The sequence below is a fragment of the Centroberyx affinis genome, unplaced genomic scaffold (assembly GCF_046629955.1).
Source record: "Centroberyx affinis isolate AG114_WGS23_722 - 3 ecotype Tasmania unplaced genomic scaffold, CSIRO-AGI_Caff_v1 ptg000948l_1, whole genome shotgun sequence".
In the NCBI taxonomy this organism is placed as follows: Eukaryota; Metazoa; Chordata; class Actinopteri; order Beryciformes; family Berycidae; genus Centroberyx; species Centroberyx affinis.
The window spans coordinates 219,949-240,091 of record NW_027279522.1 but is presented as its reverse complement, the minus strand read 5'-3'; the positions used below and the strand labels follow the sequence as shown (position 1 = coordinate 240,091).

General features: G+C 43.2%; 1 protein-coding gene across 1 annotated transcript; it reads left to right on the top strand.

Moving 5' to 3' along the window:
* Positions 1-1,853: 1,853 nt before the first annotated feature.
* On the top strand, positions 1,854-19,630 carry smg5 (SMG5 nonsense mediated mRNA decay factor). Its single transcript, XM_071521978.1, has 22 exons — positions 1,854-2,275; positions 2,765-2,863; positions 3,535-3,658; positions 3,857-4,013; positions 5,778-5,867; positions 6,187-6,276; positions 7,235-7,313; positions 7,422-7,547; positions 8,079-8,147; positions 9,590-9,816; positions 10,301-10,438; positions 10,809-11,744; positions 11,946-12,115; positions 12,449-12,524; positions 13,294-13,469; positions 14,055-14,213; positions 14,438-14,497; positions 15,337-15,496; positions 16,803-16,893; positions 17,076-17,150; positions 17,273-17,411; positions 18,189-19,630. The coding sequence occupies exons 1-22, from the start codon at positions 2,211-2,213 to the stop codon at positions 18,270-18,272; spliced, it is 3,390 nt and encodes a 1,129-aa protein (XP_071378079.1). The 5' UTR covers positions 1,854-2,210; the 3' UTR covers positions 18,273-19,630.
* Positions 19,631-20,143: the final 513 nt, after the last annotated feature.

Below are 20,143 nucleotides of genomic sequence, written 5' to 3'. Positions count from 1 at the left end.
CTGAGAGTGTGAGTGTGCGAGGCAAGGATCTGGGACCTGGGGACATTACCGAATATAGCAAGCTTGTAATTATCCTCCTCCTCCTACACACCGAATCGCCTGCAGTTCCTTAGTGGCTTGGCAACTACTGAGTTGGGAAAGTGCAGAAAAATTAGCACAATGGGGGAGCGAGCAGAAGGTTCACACAAAGAACACAGAATAAACAAGAGCCGAGAGTCCCGCCTCAGCAGCTCCAGACCTGGACAGCAAACCGTGGCGGTTCTGCCAGCTCATGTGGAGCTGAAACACTGACATGGCATTTAAAGGGGCATTAAGTAATCTATGACTTTTATCAGCCTCTGTCAGCGCCCAGTAGGAATTACAACAACTCGTCTCCTTCTGCAAATCTCTCTGGCTGTGGTCATTTTGTGCTATAAGGCAGTGGTGCTCAACCTGGAGGTCAGGACCCCCCCAGGTGGTCGCAAGATCATTTCGGGGGGTCCTGAGTTGATTTATGTGATTGGAAAAAAACATATTTCTAATAGACAAATGTATTATCATGTGTATTTTTCTGATTTTTCTCTTGATTTTTTGCTTTTTTCTAGTGAAATATTTAATAGCTTTCAGCCTCACAATGCCTCCCTTGATATAATGAAACAGCCTGATAAGGGGAAATCATTCTTTGCAACTGTGATGGGGGGAGGGCGCGAGTAGGCATCACTTTTAAAGGGGTCACAAACTAAAAAGGTTGAGAACTACTGCTGTTAGGTAGTAGAAATCTTACTTATTGCTCCTTTAAATTATGCTGTGGCAGACAAAAGTCCAAGATATGTTTTGTTGAGTGGTGGAGAGAGAGAGGGAGGTGGGGGTCAGATAAGAAGACAATGAGGCGAGTGAGACATACACACACACACACACACACATACACACACACACTCATCATGGTGTTAAAATAAAGCTAAACTTCTAGAGAACCAGTACCTGCACCACTTACCTGAAAGTCTACACTACACTTATATGTTTACGCCTTTATGCTTGAGGATATCACTTTAATAATGATCTGTCTAGTATTGTCTGCATGTTTGCACACCTGCCTTGGAAAAATAACCCCCAGCTCAATTTACAAGCTGTCAAACACACTTGAATGGTTCAAGCTTGCCAAGACCCAAGAGAAGGTTTCTAATGTACTATTTGATCGCAACATTACCTAAGCAAGTCCAAGAAATGTGAAAGCAGCTGTCAGGAAAATCCAGCACACCGAGGCTTTAGTGGCCTTTCCAGCAGTTTTGCTCTCATTACGTTTATTTAAAACCAGCGTGGAACCATTTCTGTCTTGTTTGAACTCTGCGGTAATTATGAAAACAGAGAGAGAGGCTGGGAGAGAGAGCGGGTGACACACATACAGAGAGGTAGTGGTGGGAGATTATATTGGATAACATCAGAAAGTACAATTTCAAGACTCCACAGGGAGAAATAAACCACTAGAGGTAGCAGTAAGCTCTGATATTCCCATAGATGCACCAGATTTGCTCTTTCTTAGGAGCATATGGATGAATACCTAGTTTTAATGTGTAGTTACTCTATGGAAAGTAACTAATTCTCAACAGTTTTAGTTTTACAGCAGTTGCTTGATACTTAATATTGCCTCTAGTGCGTTACCATTAATTACAATGTATGTAATGTAATTTGTTGTCTATATTGTTTGGATGGCTAAATGACACTTCCTGGCAAATACACAAAAACATGCTGAGTAGAAAAGGTTATCATCAAGAGTTTCAGAGAAGAGGGATTTTATAGGGTACCTGGCAACCCCCGATGTAATCTCGTGAACAAGTACTGAACTCTCGCGGTATTCAGGCGGTCACTGCCTGATAGGAATAATGGCCGCCTTCGTAGCGATGGCTGCAACAGGGAACACAAGAAGCATATCAGAGCGTTTTAGCTGACCAGGAAGAGCACAGATTATCGGGCACCCCCTCCTACCCGTTCTTCAGAGCGGATGGGTAGAGGGGGTTTTGCCAAAGGACACAAGAGACGAGAGAGACTTAGGTTAGGAGGGTAGAGGAGGAAAGCTAACGTTAGCTTGACAGCTAACGATAGCTGGCTATCAACACGGTTGTCACTGCCGGGAAGCAAGCCCGGGCAACCGTGACAACTGTGGGTCGGGGGGTTTGGAGGAAACGCCGACTAAACGCAGGAGCGTGCGATCAAATAGCTAGCTAGTTGCTAATATGAGTGGACCTGGGCAGGACAGCGAGCCAGAGGCGAAAGTCCTTCTCATCAAGCGGCTTTACAGGTAAGATAGCAAGGCCATTTTGCCCAACCAACCAAGGTGCTAATTTCACGTTATTGTGTTGGCTAGCGCTAGCCACTCAATGCTTGTCACTGTAAGAGAGGATCCACTCATCCATTCACTCGACTGACCAGTTAGTTTGGTTTCTGGCTTCCTAGCCAGCTAACGACAGTGACTAACTCACGTCAGTAAAGAGTGACAACATCACAGCATACTCGCCAGCGTAACGTTAGCCAAATTTGACAAATGGAGGCACTCAGCTGCCTATGAGTAAATAAATTTAGCTTGTGTTAGCTCCCTAATCACTGGATTTGTTAGCAATACCTTCATTGATTTCCATAGAGAAATGAAACTGAAAGAATTCTGCCCAGCTAACGTATAGCGTGCCATGTTTGAATTGGCGCCTGGCACGCATTTCGGCTACAAGATGTTTAGCTAGCACTGTTAACCTTGTCAGTTTGCTAATGCTTTCTATTGCTGAACGTCACTTAGGGCTGTGGTGGAGTCTGTGCACAAGCTGGATGTCATCATTGGCAGCAAAGCATCCTACAGAGAGGTCTTCAAGCCGGAGAACATCAGCCTTCGCAACAAGTAGGTTCAGGTGTTTGAGCTTGTGAAATGAAGCTTTGGCAACTGTAACTTGGACCACAACTTTGCTGTGCACGTTATGGATTTACTTTTGACATTGAAACACGTCAAGCCCTGTCTTAATTCTCACCTGAAGTCCTATTACTAGACTATTATGTTAACTTCTCTCTGGCCTTGAGGCATGGAAAACAAAACATGCTGAAGGATGTCTTCAAAGGAGAGACATGCGGTGCTGATACACATGAAGCTGCATGTGTTGGGGTAGTAAATGGAGTGGGGACGGTCATCACAACATATTCTGGTGAAAAACTCTGGATTGATACACATAGGCCATTTGGGTGATAGAAGGGAATGGCTAACTCATCAGCGATGCCACCAGTATTTCCTCATAGCAAAAGTATTACTTCTTGTGGTTTTACAGTCTTTTGACTGCAAAGACTGCAAAATATGTTGAAGCTGAAATTGCTAGCATGACAGGCCAAAAAAAAAGATCTATACCACCTCTTCATGTGTAACTTCATATGTAACTTGGGTTGGCCAACAAGATGGCATTGCTTCACACTTGTCAAACTGGTGATCGGTCTCTCCCCCTAACTTGTGCGTGCATCTGTTTGAGTTGCTGCTTGCGTGTCTGTGTGTGTGTTTATCCTGTGTGTTTATCTGTGTGTGTTCAGGTTGAGGGAGCTGTGTGTGAAACTGATGTTCCTCCACCCCGTCGACTATGGCCGCAAGGCTGAGGAGCTGCTCTGGAGGAAAGTTTACTATGAGGTCATCCAGGTTATCAAGACGAACAAGAAGGTAACTGGCCCCGCTTTACATATGCCACTTTGCATTTGTCCTCCAGCCATTTCTTCTGGTAGCTGCCTTGACTTTCTCCTATAAAAACGTTCACAAGTTGAGCATGGTTAATGGAACAGTGACAGTCGGAAAAGTTTATTATTTTTATTCTGATCTTATTCCTCATGTCCTTTCCCCCTCCCCCTTCCTCCGCTATAGCACATCCACAGCCGCAGCGCCCTGGAGTGTGCCTACCGGACGCACCTGATCGCTGGCGTGGGCTTCTACCAGCACCTGCTGCTCTACATCCAGTCGCACTACCAGCTGGAGCTGCAGGACTGCATCGACTGGACCCACGTCACCGACCCGCTCATCGGTCAGTCACAGCAAACACACGTTCACACAGAGGCGCAGATACACACATAGAGCACACACATGCACTTACAGTCTCTAATCTCTAACTAAATTCCTAATTCTATTCTTATTTCCCCATCCTTTATCTAATATATAATCATATTGCTGCAGATATTCTATTCTCATATTCAAATTCGGTTCTAACTTTCTTAACACCAAATCTGCTATCATCTATCTCTCATACATATGGCTTCAAGTCTCTTTGTGTCATTGTTAGGGCAAAAAAACCTGTTGCAACTTTGCAGCTCCTCCAAGACGCACAGAATTAAAAGGAATATATTCACTGGTTTCCAAAATGGCCGCCTCAGGGCTCATAGACCAGACACTAGTGTTTAAAAAAAAAAAAAAAAAAGTTTCCCTGTTCTTTTGTCTCTTATTCTCACACGCACCTAATGTATACTGCACAGCAAACATGAAAAAAGCTCAAACTCTGTTATTCCAGTAAGTGTTGACCACCATTGTCATGAAGCACGGTTTTCATAAAAAGAGAGATCAAATAGACTCATATTGAGGGTGAGATAAACGTGCCCCCTTTCGCAGCGTTCTTGGCAGGATAGAGTGTTGTTTTATTGGTGAGGTGAGAATGATTCATAACATTCACACTCATAAAACAGAGTGTCTGCTTGTCCTTAGGCTTAAACTAAATTATCTAAGACACAAAAAAGTTGTTGAATATGGCTTTTAAATCTTAAATACAGCTTAGAAATGTTGTAAGTAAATGACGTCACTTTCAATCAACCTAAATTCACAGACCTATATGCATTAAATGTTACTTTTTGCACTATTCGGATATAAATTTTGTGAATTTTTGTGAAGTGGTTTATATATATGTCACTCAAAATGATATTATAAGGGTATAAACAGTTGCGAATGTAATAGTAAAACCTGCACAAACCCTCTAAAAGCATCTGCTGAAAAGTTGTTTTCACCTGGTATTAAAATTCGATGTGCATCTGGATATGCTGTGCGGGTAATGAACAGTCCGATCACACCCTTCCATTTACAGCTGGTTTTTCTTTGTTGTCGTTGTTGGCATCCTGTCCGCATTGTGACTATCAGATGTCAGTGTTCCCATGCGCCATGCAAAGCAGGCGAATAGGTAAAGAGGTGGTAAGTCTGTCTGTCTGTCAACAAAAACAAACGGGGCAGGTGTAGCGTCGGGCTAGGTGCTGTTACTGTACAGCCTGTACTTACTTTTCTTTTGCCATGGAAGGGCTCGTCTTCTGTAACTCTATAGTAGGAGGTGTGGTGATGACATTTCTACCCCGAGGGAAGATGCTTTCATTTATGCAAACACACTGTACGGTTAGCTGAGATCTGATCTTAATACGAGCAAGAACACCTCTCAATATCTAGATACAGATTTCAATTTTATAAATGGGGTCTATGATCCTGTCTTCCAGCATGAACTGAAAACTAATCTCTTCAAGAAATATAAGAAATACATATTTTCTTCTTGGGTACCTAAAAGAAACCCTAGAAAAGGTTTCTGCCTAGCTTTCATTTCCTTACTTACCACTTTTAATTTGACATGGATGCTCTAGAGGCAGAGGAATATGTGTTCCATGTAATATCCGGGTGCTGTTGCTTTGACCCTTGGACTCTTTGCTGTTGGCGCACTTGTTTGCTTGTAATGCTGGTGATCTAGGAATTTAAGCTTGTTTTTCCATTGCATCACATCAAATTCTGGAAATGTAAAAATGCAATGTGCAATGTTTCCCGGCAGGCCGAAAGAAACCGGTGTCAGCCACCCCCAAGGAGATGGAGTGGGCACAGATGGCCTGTCATCGCTGTCTGGTCTACCTCGGAGATCTAGGTAATACCAGGATAATAGAATATGCAATTAATCCGTCTCTGTACCCAGCCTGTAGAGGTGCGAGACAGCCCTATATGCATGTGTCAGTTAGCGTGGGAAATTTTGGCACAGCAATAGGGTGTAATGGCTGTGATTTGGGCTTGAGTACAAAATATGTGTGCACAAACATTTCATAATGAGGCCCAGTATCTCCATCCTTGTCCACCTTTACTCTTACAATCTCATGTTCACATCGGTTTCATAAGGGAAGGACATGTTTTTCTTGTGGGTAATGGTTTTTGTTATTGCTGGGTTTATTTTAATGTTGTTTCCTCTGCAGCGCGTTATCAGAATGAGTTGGCAGGAGTGGAGGCTGAGCAGCTGGCAGAGAGGTTTTACCACCAGGCCCTGTCCGTCACGCCGCACGTAGGTGAGTGACTGTAATGTAAAACCACTTTCCATGGCACGCTGTCGCTCCTGCGGTCATGGAAAACCTGGTAAAGTTATGGAGTTTGTGTTTCCCCGGCGGGGAGAAGTGATGGAATACAATGCTAAAGTTGTGTATAAATAGCTGGAGGCTCCTTCATGTATTTGGGGTTTAATGGGTTCACTACTTTATTTTTTACAACCATTAGAGGGCACTTTTTGCCCTGATATGATTCTCAAGAGAATCTGTTCTGTTCCATTGTCTGAAGAATTAAGTCCCTGACAATATTATCCTGTAACAGTACACAAGGTCATTAAAAATATTGCTATGTACATTTCACTGTAAAGAAATTACACAACCAGAGATTGATTTCAAGCATTAAATGCCAGTAGTTTTCATATATGATGGTCTTTTATCTCTAAATACTCTTTACTATGGACTCCACTCCCTCCCACAGGCCTTTTCACCCTGTTGGTATTTGTCAAGAACAGTTATCAGACTTGTGGTTCCTCTTGTACATGCGTGTGAGGGTCAGATCCTCCTTTCACATCTTTTCCCCTGAGTTTGTGCAAGCATTACAAATGTCAAGGATAGTGGAAGCGAACTCTTTGTAAATAAGTTTAAGAGTTTAGTCTGCAAAAGGTCACATTTGATACAGATATAATTCTAACCGTACTTATACTCTCTACCAGTCTCCTGTTGAAAGACTTGAGGTCTATTCTTATAAAACGATTGTTCATATGATAGTTGAAATTACTATCGGGTGTTACTGAAGTTATTTGCCATCTCAATATCCTGGCTTTGAGCACTGCAACATTTTAGGGCATGTCATGTGTATTTTTTTCAACTGTATATGATTTTCAAACAATATTAGGTAACGGTTTTATATCGATTTTTGGATCAAAAACCTTCAATTGCCCTCCAGAAATGAATGTTAACTCTTTCACCTGTCTGTCTACAGGAATGCCCTTTAACCAGCTGGGCACACTGGCAGGGAGCAAGTTCTACAATGTTGAGGCCACCTACTACTACCTACGCTGGTGAGAAATGGCTCCTGTATATGTACCTCCCGCTTGTGCTGTTATTCACTGAACCAGATCCCATAAGTGACAAGTGTTAACAGGCATTTCATCTCTTGCCTGTGCCAGCATCCAATCAGAGACCCCCTTTGAGGGCGCCTACGGCAACCTGAAACGCCTGTTTGACAAAGCTGCCAAGATGTACCACCAGGTGAAGAAGCAGGAGATGAAGAAGCTGTCTCCTTCTCGACAAAGGTGAGGAGGATTCACGGGATTTCCACCCAGGTCTGGAAACTCTGGATATATATGGGGAAATTAATGAAATAATTTCCATGCCCTGGGGAAACTTATGGAATTGCACAAAAGGTCTGGGATAAGTATGGGGGAAAATTGTTGATCCATCCCAGTAAGTATGTTATAACCCATTTCAGATCATTCTAGTTTCTCGTTGTAATATGTGTGGCTGTGAATAATGATCTTCAGTGATAGACTGATACAGTCTAGTTGGCAGTCACAGGGATGGTCATTACTTAATATAAATGAATCACCTTATCAAATCTTTATCTAAACCTCACATCTTAATGAATATATCCCACACAAACAGATATGAGAAACCTTCATTGTTTAACAAAACTGGTTGATTTAACAAAAACCCAGATATTCCTGTGGGCAAAAATATGTGAACTTCTTTGTTCAAGATCTTGTGGTAGCCATGTCTGAGCTGTATTTTCTTAATTTGAATCGGTGGATGTTGTTTGAAATGGCTCTGTATGATCTTTTCCTCAGATCTAAAGACATTAAGCGACTGCTGGTGAGCTTCATGTACCTCCAGAGCCTGCTGCAGCCCAAGAACAGGTTAGAGTTTCTGCCGTTACCCATCTCCCCCCTCGCCCCACACTGTTCTGTTCTTCCACTGTTATGACCAAAGTGTTGAAAGACCAATTTACTTAATTAAGTACTTGGTAAATGTAGTGGTTCTGAAAAATTGGTGTCAGTTGCTTTTGATTTTTTGATCCTTATCCCGGCTTGAAAAGCAGGCCAACACCTGAGTAAAGCAAAGAATTGCTTTACTCAGGTGTTGGAATTGCCTGATATCAGACAGAATTGTCAACTCGTTCCACTCCATTTCCATCTTCAGTCTGACATTGCCTCCACTCTAACCGATTTCCGTGGGGGAAGGGGATTCTATTTTCCCTAACCAATCACTTGAGACCAACGTATCCGCCTGAATCTAACGTCATTTTAAGTCGACACTGATGCGAAAAAAACATCTCCCCTTTGAATAAATGCCTTCAAAGCAGAGTGCTGTTCGGATTTCAAAGTAATTGGAACTTTTAATCGATTTAGAACAGCCTCGATAGTGGCGTCTACCTTGTCTACAGCGGTCGCCATTGTTGTTATTACTCCTCTTTGGTTCCGACGCACAGCTTGACAATGCTTGACAACAGCTTGACAACGGCGTTAGTCCCGCCCGTGGTGCTGATTGGCTAATCGTTAGTCCCCCCCGGCGCTCATTGGACTGGTCAGTTTTTCAACCGAGAGAAACCGCTGTCTCATGTCACGATGCCAGACCAGAAACAGTCGACTCAGTAGAGTGGGCGGATTCAAAGGTCTCAACCCAGGCAAGTGTTGGAAGGCATGTAAACCCAAACTACTAGAATCCAGTACACAAATTTGTGGCTCCAATCTAGTGTTGCATGGAGTCCCAGCACTGGGAAAAAGTACCATGTTATCTGATTTGAGAAACTGTGGTATACTAGAGTTTATCCCAGTACTCTATTTTGTAATGTTTTAAATTATACCTACTGTTATCAGCATTCATAAAAGTCACAAAATTGTGCTCCAAACGACAAAAGATAATCATGTGCTCCATTTGTATGACCCAGCCACCCCAAAATAAATATCAGTGGCTATTTTTCATGGGAGAAAATCATTATTTCATATTATTTGTTTTTATTTTATTTTATTTTTTGGCTGTGGCACTGTTTTCAAATTAAAGCCCTCATGCCTGGGCTGATATTGGTAATGAAGTTAAATATTTGGTATTGTGACAGTTTATACAGTATGTAAGCACAAGCTAACAGCATCCAGCGTACAACTTGGTGATTTCAAGCAGAGTGCTGCCAGTAAAAATAATTTCCAAAATTTACATGGTCATGTAGTTAATTAGCAAAAATGAAGGACGGCAAAAATGAGCAATTCGTGGACCTTGATTGCTCGCCATTCAATTGCACTTACATTGTGCGTGTACCATGTGCCTCATCTTCATTATGTTGCTCCCCTTCCTCTGTATCTAGCCTGATGGAGACGGAGCTGACCTCGCTGTGCCAGTCGGTGCTGGAGGACTTTAACCTGGTGCTGTTCTACCTGCCGCCGCCGGCCCACAGCGGTGCCCATCACTCCCCCAGCGAGGAAGAGGAGGAGCAGCAGCACGCTGACAGCACCTGCCCCGTGCTGCCCGACACCCTGGTCTTCAAGATGGTGGTCACCTGTCTGATGGTGGTGCACAGCCTGAAGAGGGGAGGTCAGTGCTTGTGGAGCGGTGATGGTGTCACATGAAGCCAAGTCAAAATTGTCATTGATGTATATTGCAATATTTTGGGGTGGTGACTAGCATTTATATTACTTTGATACCACTGTGAAAGAACAATTCATTATTGAATTTTGTAAATGGTCAATACTTTAATCAGATCTTTTGATCACCTCCAGATATGTGTGGATGGCACTTTGATTGGAGTATTCAGAATAGGAAGAAGAAAGATTAGAATAGACGCAGTCCAGCTTTTGACAGTGGACTGCAGCAGTCAGCGCAAAAATCAATTGAGTAGACCAGCTAAGAACAAAAACATGGTAACAGCGTCAATCAGTTCACCATGTCTTTGAATTGAAATGATAACTTGTGAGAATGATTAGTTATCATAATCTGTGTTGGTTTAAAACAGAAATAGACATTTTGTGTTTCTCCCTTCATCCGCTTGTACTAACAGAGGTTCATGTTTCTGCTGTAGGATCGAAGCAGTACAGCGCGTCCATAGCTTTTACTCTGGCCCTGTTCTCCCACCTGGTCAACCACGTCAACATCCGCCTGCAGGCCGAACTGGAGGAAGGGGAGAGCCAGGTTCCCCCGCTGCACACTGACAGCACAGGTGAGAGAGGAAATCTCACCATGTAGATCAATGTTTCAGTCCCAAATTATCTTCGTCATGAGCATCTTTTGGGATTGAAACATTCATCTTTTTAACACCCTTTAGGAGTAGTACAGCAGTAATGTGGAGTGTCTACTTTATTACTCCTCTCACAACTTTTAAGAACCCTTGGCTGGCTGTCAGGAACAATTTATAATTACACACATTTTTTTCTTTTTCACATGCCCTTTCATAACCCAGTGGGGAACATTTATTGTCTTGGAGTGTGACATATGTAGTTAGAAATAAGTAATTACAAAGAAACAGAACAATGTGAATGAATACAAAAAAGGCATGCGTAGTCAGTGAAATATTTTTTTTTCTTTTCTAGATGACCCAGAGACGAGGGATCTGTCGGTCCCGCTGACAGACCGCTCTGATGAAAAGCCACTGCAGAACGGCTCCCTGGAGCAGGAGGATGAGGATGATGTGGAGAAGGATGAAGATGGCGGCGGGAAGGCTGGGGCCAAGAAGAATAGCAGTGTGGCGGAACAGCGCAAAATGGAGGAGGAGAAACAGAGGCAGAAGAAGAAGTACACCCGCCTCTCCCGACTCCGCCGGCGCCGCTGCGGCCGCAAGGACGGCCGGCCGGAGGACGAGAGCGACCTGAGCGAGGGATTTGAGAGCGACGAAGATGAGGAAGAGGACGATGACGAGAGGAGGGGCCGCGCTGACTCGACAGGCGCCGCCTCGTCGACAGAAGCCCCGCTCAACTCTTCCTCCCTCCGGAAGGAGAGCAAGAGAGACCCGCTGGGTGAGGAGGGCAGCTGGGGGAGCGGCTCGGAGGAAGAGGAAGAGGAGGGAGGCACGGCCTTCGACGTAGAGACCGACTCGGACATGAACAGCCAGGAGTCGCGTTCTGACCTGGAGGACATGGAGGACACGGAAAACTCTGACAACTTGGAGGGCCAGGCCCGGGAGCACCAGGACGACGAGGAAGAGGAAGACCAGCCCAAGGAGGAAGTGGGCGACAGGGACGGTGACACCCCTCCCACCACCAACGGGCCCCTGCTGCCCTGCAGCGACCCCAGCATCAGCAGCAACCTCCAGGCCATGTCCTCACAGCTCTTCCAGGCTAAACGCTGCTTCCGCCTGGCGCCCACCTTCAGCAACGTACTGCTGAGGCCCCCGGGCTCCTCTTCCTCGGGTAACCCCACCCCCACCCCTACTGACACCTCCGCCACCACCTCCCAAGAGACGCCCCCTCCACCCGGGGACTCACCCTGCGACATGAGCCCCGGCACTGCCAATGGAACCAATGAAAATGGTAACCTACTATTTTAAATAAATAAAGTAGTAATAAAACCTCACTTTTTTGTTCATTCTTTGATTATTTCCATGGCTACTTATTTAGGAAGTTTTCTTTTCTCTTCTGTTTTTTCTAGAGGGATTCCCTTAGAATTCAAAATGATTTTCTTGAAATCAAACTTGCCTTAATGTTTGATTATGGTGTCACCTCTCACCCTAGAGTTGGACTCTGATTCGGAAGGCAGCCAGCACAGCAATCAATCTGTACGCAGCGAGAAGACCCTCTCAGAGCGGCTGGAGATCCTGACCAATCAGGGGCTCATCCAGGTGGTGAAGGTCTTTGTTGATTGGCTAAGGACAAACACAGACATTATCCTCATGTGTGCACAGGTAAGGGGAAAGCATCTGTCACTTTGTCTATGCAACAATGAGATCTTTGAAGTACAGTACGGTGTAAAGTCTGCAAAAGTCTTTTATATGTATATAAAAAATTGTATATACATTTTGCCATAGATGTTTATTTATTTGCTTTCTGCATTAGTGTGTCAGTAGACTGCTCTTTATAGTACATTTTTATATATTCTAGTATTTTTGAAAGCATCTTCACTTTATGATTTTTTTTTTTTACATGTGTCTAAGACTTTTGCACAGTACTGTATATCTGACACAGAATGACTGTTTTCATTCTGTGCAGTCAATTATAATCCATCATTCTCTCTGCAGAGTTCTCAAAGCCTGTGGAACCGACTGTCTGTGCTGCTCAACCTGCTACCAGATGGCAGCAAGATGCTTGAAGCAGGTGAGACACCAGTAGACTGCTTAGAGATGTATACTTATTCTTATGTCTCTTTGACACCCTTTTAGATGTCTCGAAATGTCCTCAGTGGGTTTGGCATGACAGGCTAAGGGATTTTATTCCCACTGGGATCACCAATACTTAAAGTTTGCATTCATGGTACTGTAAGACTCTGTGGATAAAGACATTCACTGAATAGTAGATGTGAAAATAAAATACTCTTAATGTCCCTTTCTGTTCCTAAATCCCATCCATTTGCATTTAATCAAAAAAAAGTCATGCGTTTTCCTCATTTCCTCCCTTGAATATTGTTTCTCTCCTTGGCTATTTATTTACATGTTTTTGGTTCACATCTAGGACTGGGCAATAATTCAATATTCTAGTTTATCATCTTTCAATAGAATATTGTGATGAAATAATGATATCAAGTTGTCTGTCTATTGATAAAAAGCAAGTACTATTTAATACCTCAAATAAAATGTTTTATCATACTTATACGACCATGCAGTTCAATGCACTGCGCATCAATTTGATTATTTAATGTGATTTTGTGTATTTTAGCAGATATTGTCATATATCTATCAAAATAACTTGTTATGATCATTGTGATATTAATTTTGTCCATATCACCCAGCCTTAATCACATATCACATCCCCTGTACTGTGCACTCAGTTTCTCGCTCTTTGTCTCCCTCTGTTGTTTTCACACACTAACTGCTGTGCACTCAGTCTACAGCCAGTGAGTTGACGGTCACATGTCTGTGTGTTGCAGAGCTCGGTCTGAATGCGGAGGTGACGGAGCTGTTGAACGAGTGCGAACAGCCCGGCTTGGTCCAGAGTCTGCTGCTGCCTGAGGACCTGGCACTACGTCACCTGCCCGCCCTCAACTTAGCGCACCGCCGCCTCGACTTCGCTCGCCACAGGCCCTCCCTCAGCCCCTTACAGGAGGTACACACATGCACACACACACACACACACACACAGGATTCAAATTGTAAAGAGCTTCAGTGGGAGTTATGACTGCATAAACGAGACAGAATTTAATTTTGTTCATTTTTTCGCCCCTCTTGTTTTTTTAAATAGGCCTTCATTTTATAAACTTGTAGCAACACACATCCACACCATAGAATGGACTTCACCTATCCAAAACCTCTCTTTCAGGCACCAAGTATAGTAAGACACGCACACATGTAGCCATCCTCTTTACAGACTGCTGTAGTTTGGGGTGAAATGGACATATTCGATTGAGAAGTTTATTTTTCCTGCATGATATCCTACAATCAAATGGGCTCAATATGAAAGCTTTAAAACATTAATCAACATCAAGATACACGTCAAAAATGACAACAGAACTGTACAACACACAATGATGTGCTATATTTAAAGTGTCTGTAACTTACTCTCTTTTTCCCTGTTTGTTTCTCTCTTCTGTCATATTTTGTCTTTTACCTCTCTGCCTCTTTTTTTCATCTCCCTTTGAAACCTACTCAATATCTGCCACTTGCTACCTTTTCTCCTTTCCCTTCCTCCCAGTGTGTAGTGCGAGTGTGTTGCATCCGCAGTTTTGGCCACTTCCTTACCAATCTCCAGGGCAACGTGCTGCACTTCAACCCGGAGGCGGGCATCTTCACCAGCATCAGCCAATCGGAACAGGACAATCTGGTGCAGCAGGCCAAGGCCCAGTTCCGCATGGTGAGTGACGGCTGAACGGACCAATGACCAGAGGAACCACAAGGTGCCTGTGTTCACTCAGTCAGTCTTTCTGCTCTGTGGGTCGTTGTAACACTGCTTAATGAGTGGTGCTGTTGCATAACGGCTGATCTGAGTGAATAAGAAAGTAGTTTAATTAATGACTAGGAACCAAATGATCCCTTCCTTGTCCCATTTGATGTTTAGTCTCCTTCCTTTATGTCCAGGCTGAGGAGGAGGCTCGTCGGAATCGCTTGATGAGGGATATGGCCCAGCTCCGACTACAGGTTCGAACATTTTCACTCCATCCACTTTATACTTTATACACTGTTCACACCATGGTGCCCTTATTAACAGTAATACAGCAAAGTCATCACTGCCAACATAGCAGGTTTTGGAGATGGAAAATGAAATTTCAAGGTCTTGTTTGGAAATTGCACAAAAGCTTGGAAAGATACTGCCAGGCTTCCAGCCTTAAGATACTCGTCTTGATGAACATATAATTACCTTTCATGTAAATATAGACCCATATCATTTTATATATTGTGATATTTGTTGAAGAATAACCTTCACTCAGAGAGTGATATAGTAATATCGGTGGTGGATGAGTTGAGTCCCCCCCCCACCCCCCACCCCGATATGTGAAGCGCTTTGAGTACCTAGAAAAAAAGCGCTATATAAATGTAATCAATTATTATTATTAATATGCAGCAAAATTTCTAACATCATGCCACAACCTGAGGACAACCAGTGAACCTGCAGAGGATTAACCTCTGATATGTTGTTCTGTTTTACAATCCAGTGCTTGGTATAATTGTTGACTGTTGATGTTTATTGTCATTTGTTTTGTTTTTGTTTTGTCATGCTTTGGCAATGTTTACTGATGTTAAACCATGCCAATAAATATCTTTGAATTGACAGTTGAATAGTGACCAAAATCTTCTGATAGATCAAGAAATTATGGTTTTGAAAAAGTCAGGAATTTTAAAGCAGGAAATGTGTAGGAACCCTGTGTCATATTATATTACTATGAACAATACACCCACGTTTTATGTAATCCTCATGATGTAATCCATTGATCACAAGTCTTCAGCTTTTGGTTTCGTTTGGTGTCTGATCCTTGCAGTTGGAGGTGTCGCAGCTAGAGGGCAGCCTGCAGCAGCCCAAGGCCCAGTCGTCCATGTCTCCCTACCTGGTGCCAGACACGGCCGCCCTCTGCCAGCATCTCGGCCTCATCCGGCAGCTGGCCGGCAGCGGCTGTTTCATCATCATCATCCCACGCACAGGTCAGTTCCCTGCCTCGTCCTCTCTGTGTCCCGGGCAGCAGGACGGCCTGGTGAGGAGCCGGGTTCAGGCCCCTTGTGTCGCCAAGCGTCCGCCCTGCTGAAGTGTTCTTGAGCAAGACACTGAAGGCTGCTGCTCTGTAGCTGACCGCTGACCTCTGACCTCCCTGTGGAGGGGGGCAAGAGAAGAGAGAAAGGGAATCAGAATCTAATTTTCTTATCTTGTCGTATCTGCAATAGTTACTTATTCCTCTTTACTTTCTTTGGAGTGTAAGGGTTCGCTCACACTGATTTTCTTTTTGTAGAAAAGGCAGTGCCGCATTGTGTGCTTATAATTTGGGAAACAAACTGAACAAAGTGCGACCCACTTTTTCAAATGATCAGTGTTCACTATCAGCAAACGGTGCTGATGTCCAACTCTCAAACATTTGTTTAAAAGTAGAACCCGTACATCAGTATGATTTGACTCTTTGCTATGATTTGACTCTCAAACATTTAACAGAAACTCCACAGTACAACCAGTTTTATCCCAAATTGACTCTTTATAATCATTTTTCATTCCGGTTGTTGTAGTAAACTCTCAGCTGCTGTCGTATTGTGAAACATCAATTCTCCTTCTGCACAAAAAAGTGGGCCACATCATGTGGTCTCCTTTAAAAAGTAAAGTTTAGTTTTCGATTTCAGAAGGCATTCTAATCTGTCTATAATGACGCAATGCGCAGCATCTTTTCAAAGTGGCTGATTTCCATTGGCTGTCATGTAAAAAATGTGCTGGCAGTTTGAAAAGAGGGGGAGTAGTTTGAATGAGCCCTAAGGCTGCATCAAGCCCTTGTCATGCTTGTCATACATTATCCTAACTGTTGGTGAAGGGAAACTGATAGTGCTTGGAAGATGTAAAGATATGAGTTTATCTTTCTGTAAATGGTATTTGATGCTTTTCCTTTGAAGTACCTGTGTAGAACGATTGGCTGTTATTAGTCAGTGATTATAGCAACCATCCCATAATCAAAAGGGTACAGAGTCAGTCAAATCCTTCAGCAAGACACCTCACCTCTAATCCAGTTGCTGCAAATTGCTCTGGAACATCAACCAAATGACTAAAATGTGTCAAAATTTGACTCTCCAATGAGCTTTTTCCATAGCAATGCTTTTGTGACAGTGGAGTTCTGAACGAAATCGGAGGAAAATTGGTTTCTTTCAGTGTCCACAAAGCCAGTCTCCTATTCAAATGTGAACTGTGGGCATGAGTTGACCTCTTTGCTGAAGTGCACAAAAGCTCAAATACTTACCTGGACTCTTTGTGTCGCAGTGATTGATGGACTTGACATGCTGAAGAAGGAAAATGCTGGTGCGAGGGATGGCATCCGCTTCCTGGAGTCTGAATTTCGCAAAGGCAACAGGTGGGAGTTGTGTTATGAATGTGGTGACTGTGATGGGTGCGATGTGATGTTTTTACCAGGATATTTTTACCACAAAACTCCATTTACCTTCTGTAGGATTTCTTAAAGTGTTCCTACTTTTTGTGTTCTTGGTCACATCCTTGTTTAGGGCTGCTAAGTGCTACTCTTCCTTATCCGTACAGGTACATACGCTGCCAGAAGGAGCCAGGGAGAAGTTTTGAAAGAGATAAACTGAAACGGCAGGACATCGAAGCCTGGTAAGCCTTGATGCACATCCGGTATTACCTCCACTTGTGAGCAAACTACTATGTATATTAGTATACATATTCATTGGATCGGTAAATCTTCAGTTCTGAGTGGCTTTGTGCCTTATTCCTAGGCATCTATATAAGATGGTGGACAGCTGTCGTCAGCTGACGGTCTCCCAGAGCAACGGAGATGAGGACACAGCCGGCATGGTGACGATTCTTACCGGCCACTTGGTGGAAGAGCTTTGCACCCAGTCGGCAGCAATGAAGGTCGGTCACTAACTGTATATTATCACATGGCAGGCGTGAACAAACACCCGGGACGCACATATTTCCTGCCAAGACCAGCAAAGTTTAGTGAAATTGCAATTTCTGCCACATTTTTGCTACAGTGCTGTCCCACTGTGCTGTGGTCATCACTATACTTGTGCATTATCAAACTGTCACGGTTTACAGCACTTGAGGAAGTCCTTTTCATGTCTGGCCTCTAGTATCTAATAAAAGGAAGTAAAACTGCTGTTACTGTGAAGATTTAACTTTGATTATGAATCTCCACACTTCAGCTGTCAAATATGATATCTCAGTTGATATCTTGGACCCCGCTGGTCTGACTTTGATGAAATTTGGAGGGATGATGCATTTTGGGACTGTGTTTTGGCGTTTAAAAAAATGACAGTTATTGGCCTGATTGGGATGCTATAATTAAAGGTCAGAATTTGAAAATTTGATATGCCACAACTGCTACACAACCGGTCCGATTCGGTGAAACTCAAAGGGTTGATGCATCTTGTTACTGATTGGCCCATGGGATGCCTACATCATTTGTGGGGGAAGATGTATTTACTTGTTAGTTATTCTAACCATGGATGCATTGATGATTAAAGATTTTAAACATTGGAAATGACAGATGTTCTAAATCTACTCTTCATAAAATAGCTTGGAAAAATATAGAAAATTACATCAAAGCAATGTGTAAAAATTGAGGACAAAATTGCTGTGTCAACTCGTATTTATTTGCTTGTCTGTGTTTTTTCCTCCCCGTGCCAGTCGGCCATCCAGGCAGTGGGCGCGGCGGGCATGGAGCTGAAGAACATCGTGGAGTTTTACCGGCAGTGGAAGGAGATTGGCTGAGAGGTCCGAGGGGGCGGCTGTCTGCGCTGCGAACAGCTGAATCGATCACAACACTCGCTCCCTCTCTCTCTCTCCCACTCTTTTGCTCTGTGTGTATCTGCGTCTCCAAGGCAAAAATCAACTCAAAAGAAAGATGGAACAAAAGGAAAGAGTTAAGGTAGAGGGGCTGGAAAAGTTAATGCAGTGGAGGGGAAAAAAAAAAAAGGCAAAGAGAAATATGGGCGAAACGGGGCTATAAGAAACGGCAGATCTCCCACCTCCCACCCACCCCAACCCCAAACATAAAGAGTGACCCCTGGAGGTCGGGGCGCGGAAACGGTGGGGGACGCTACACAACTTTAAAGTGCCCCTGGTTCACACCCTAACCAGGCATATACTGTATATGTTAGCAAACGAGTACATACGTGTCGAGAGAGAAAAACCGCACGCACGCACATACACATTCACGCTCAGATGAATCCATTATAGATATATAGAGCAGTGTTTTTTGGATTTTCGTTCCCTCCTTCCTTTTCCCTTCAGTCTGTGTTTGACAGCAGGGCACAAGGTGGCCGGACTCTGGCAGGGGGGCTGGGCTTGGTAAAGACAAGGGTGTATGAAGAAAACTCATGAGAGAGAGAGAGAGAAAACACACACTGTCCACTTGACACCTTGGCTTGCCAGGCTTCCAGCCTTACAACACAAACAGGGTCTCGTAGCTCGTAGGCTTGTAGAAGGGGTTGAGGACGACGGATGTACACTTCTCCGGGATCGGTTTCTTTCCTATGTGGCTAATCCTTTTTTTTTTTTTTTTTTTTCTTTATTTGCGGTGTGCTTTTCGTGACCAGTGACTAATGTATCTGTGTATGAGGAGAGGAAAAAAAAAAAAGAAAAAAACATGACGGGTCGTGCCCTGTTTATGGTTTTAATTTGGATTTTATTTTTGTACCCAAATGATGTACTTTATTTTGCTTTTTGTAAGCTGTTTAATGAATGAAATTACGCAAGAATGTTTAAGGGAAGGGAAGGGATTGTTGTCGTGTGTTGTTCCACTAAACCAGTCCTTCAGTTCTCGGAAAGAAAAAAAAAATAATCTGGACTTTATTTGTCAAGGTATTCATGTGTAGGGCAAAGGCCTGATGATCAGATTATCTGATCCTTGGCTTCATGTTGTCGCTAGTGATTTAAGGAGAGAGGGGCCAGCAAACTTTCCCAGATGAAGGCTAAAGTGGGTTGTGTTTGGACCCCTGTGAACTCCTGAAATATATCCCATCAACCATCACCATCTCCATAGTAACTGTCCCATCATGCACAGTGCAAAGGAAAAAACAGTATATGTGTGTGGCCACGCATTGAACAATAAAAAGAAACTCATTTAATATGTCGCCTCCTTTCTTCTGTCTACGCCAGTCACAATTTTAATTATTTGAGACTTGACTTGATGTATGAAGAAAATACTTGAGAATTGACTTGTGTTCTGGTGACTTGGGACTTGACTTTGATGACTTGAAAAGGTTTCTAAAGTCTTGACAAAAGATCTTGTGTTTGTCTAAATGACTTAGATTGAAAGTGATGAGATTTGTTCCACCAGACAACTGGATTTAGATTCTGTCTTCTGAATTTATGTGGAATGATTGAATTTATTGAAGTTGAAACTGATTATAGAAATCAAACTCATGATGCTCTTACCAGGTTTTTATCCTATTAAAACCATATTGCATTGAGAAGTCCTGGATATGTAGTTTTCAGGATATTAAATTGATATTGGACTTAATTTGTTCTGACTTCACACTTCTACATTTAGATTTGAGACTTGACATTAATGACATGAACTTGACTTTGTAATCTACATTTAGATTTGGGACTTGAGCTGAGACTTGTGCCTCAAGACT

Excerpts from the sequence above, each read along its gene's own strand:
- smg5 (XM_071521978.1), top strand. The coding sequence starts at position 2,211 with ATGAGTGGACCTGGGCAGGACAGCGAGCCAGAGGCGAAAGTCCTTCTC. Across the intron at positions 7,314-7,421 it reads ACCTACTACTACCTACGCTG|CATCCAATCAGAGACCCCCT; the intron begins GTGAGAAATGGC and ends TGCCTGTGCCAG. Across the intron at positions 14,214-14,437 it reads CCAAGGCCCAGTTCCGCATG|GCTGAGGAGGAGGCTCGTCG; the intron begins GTGAGTGACGGC and ends CTTTATGTCCAG.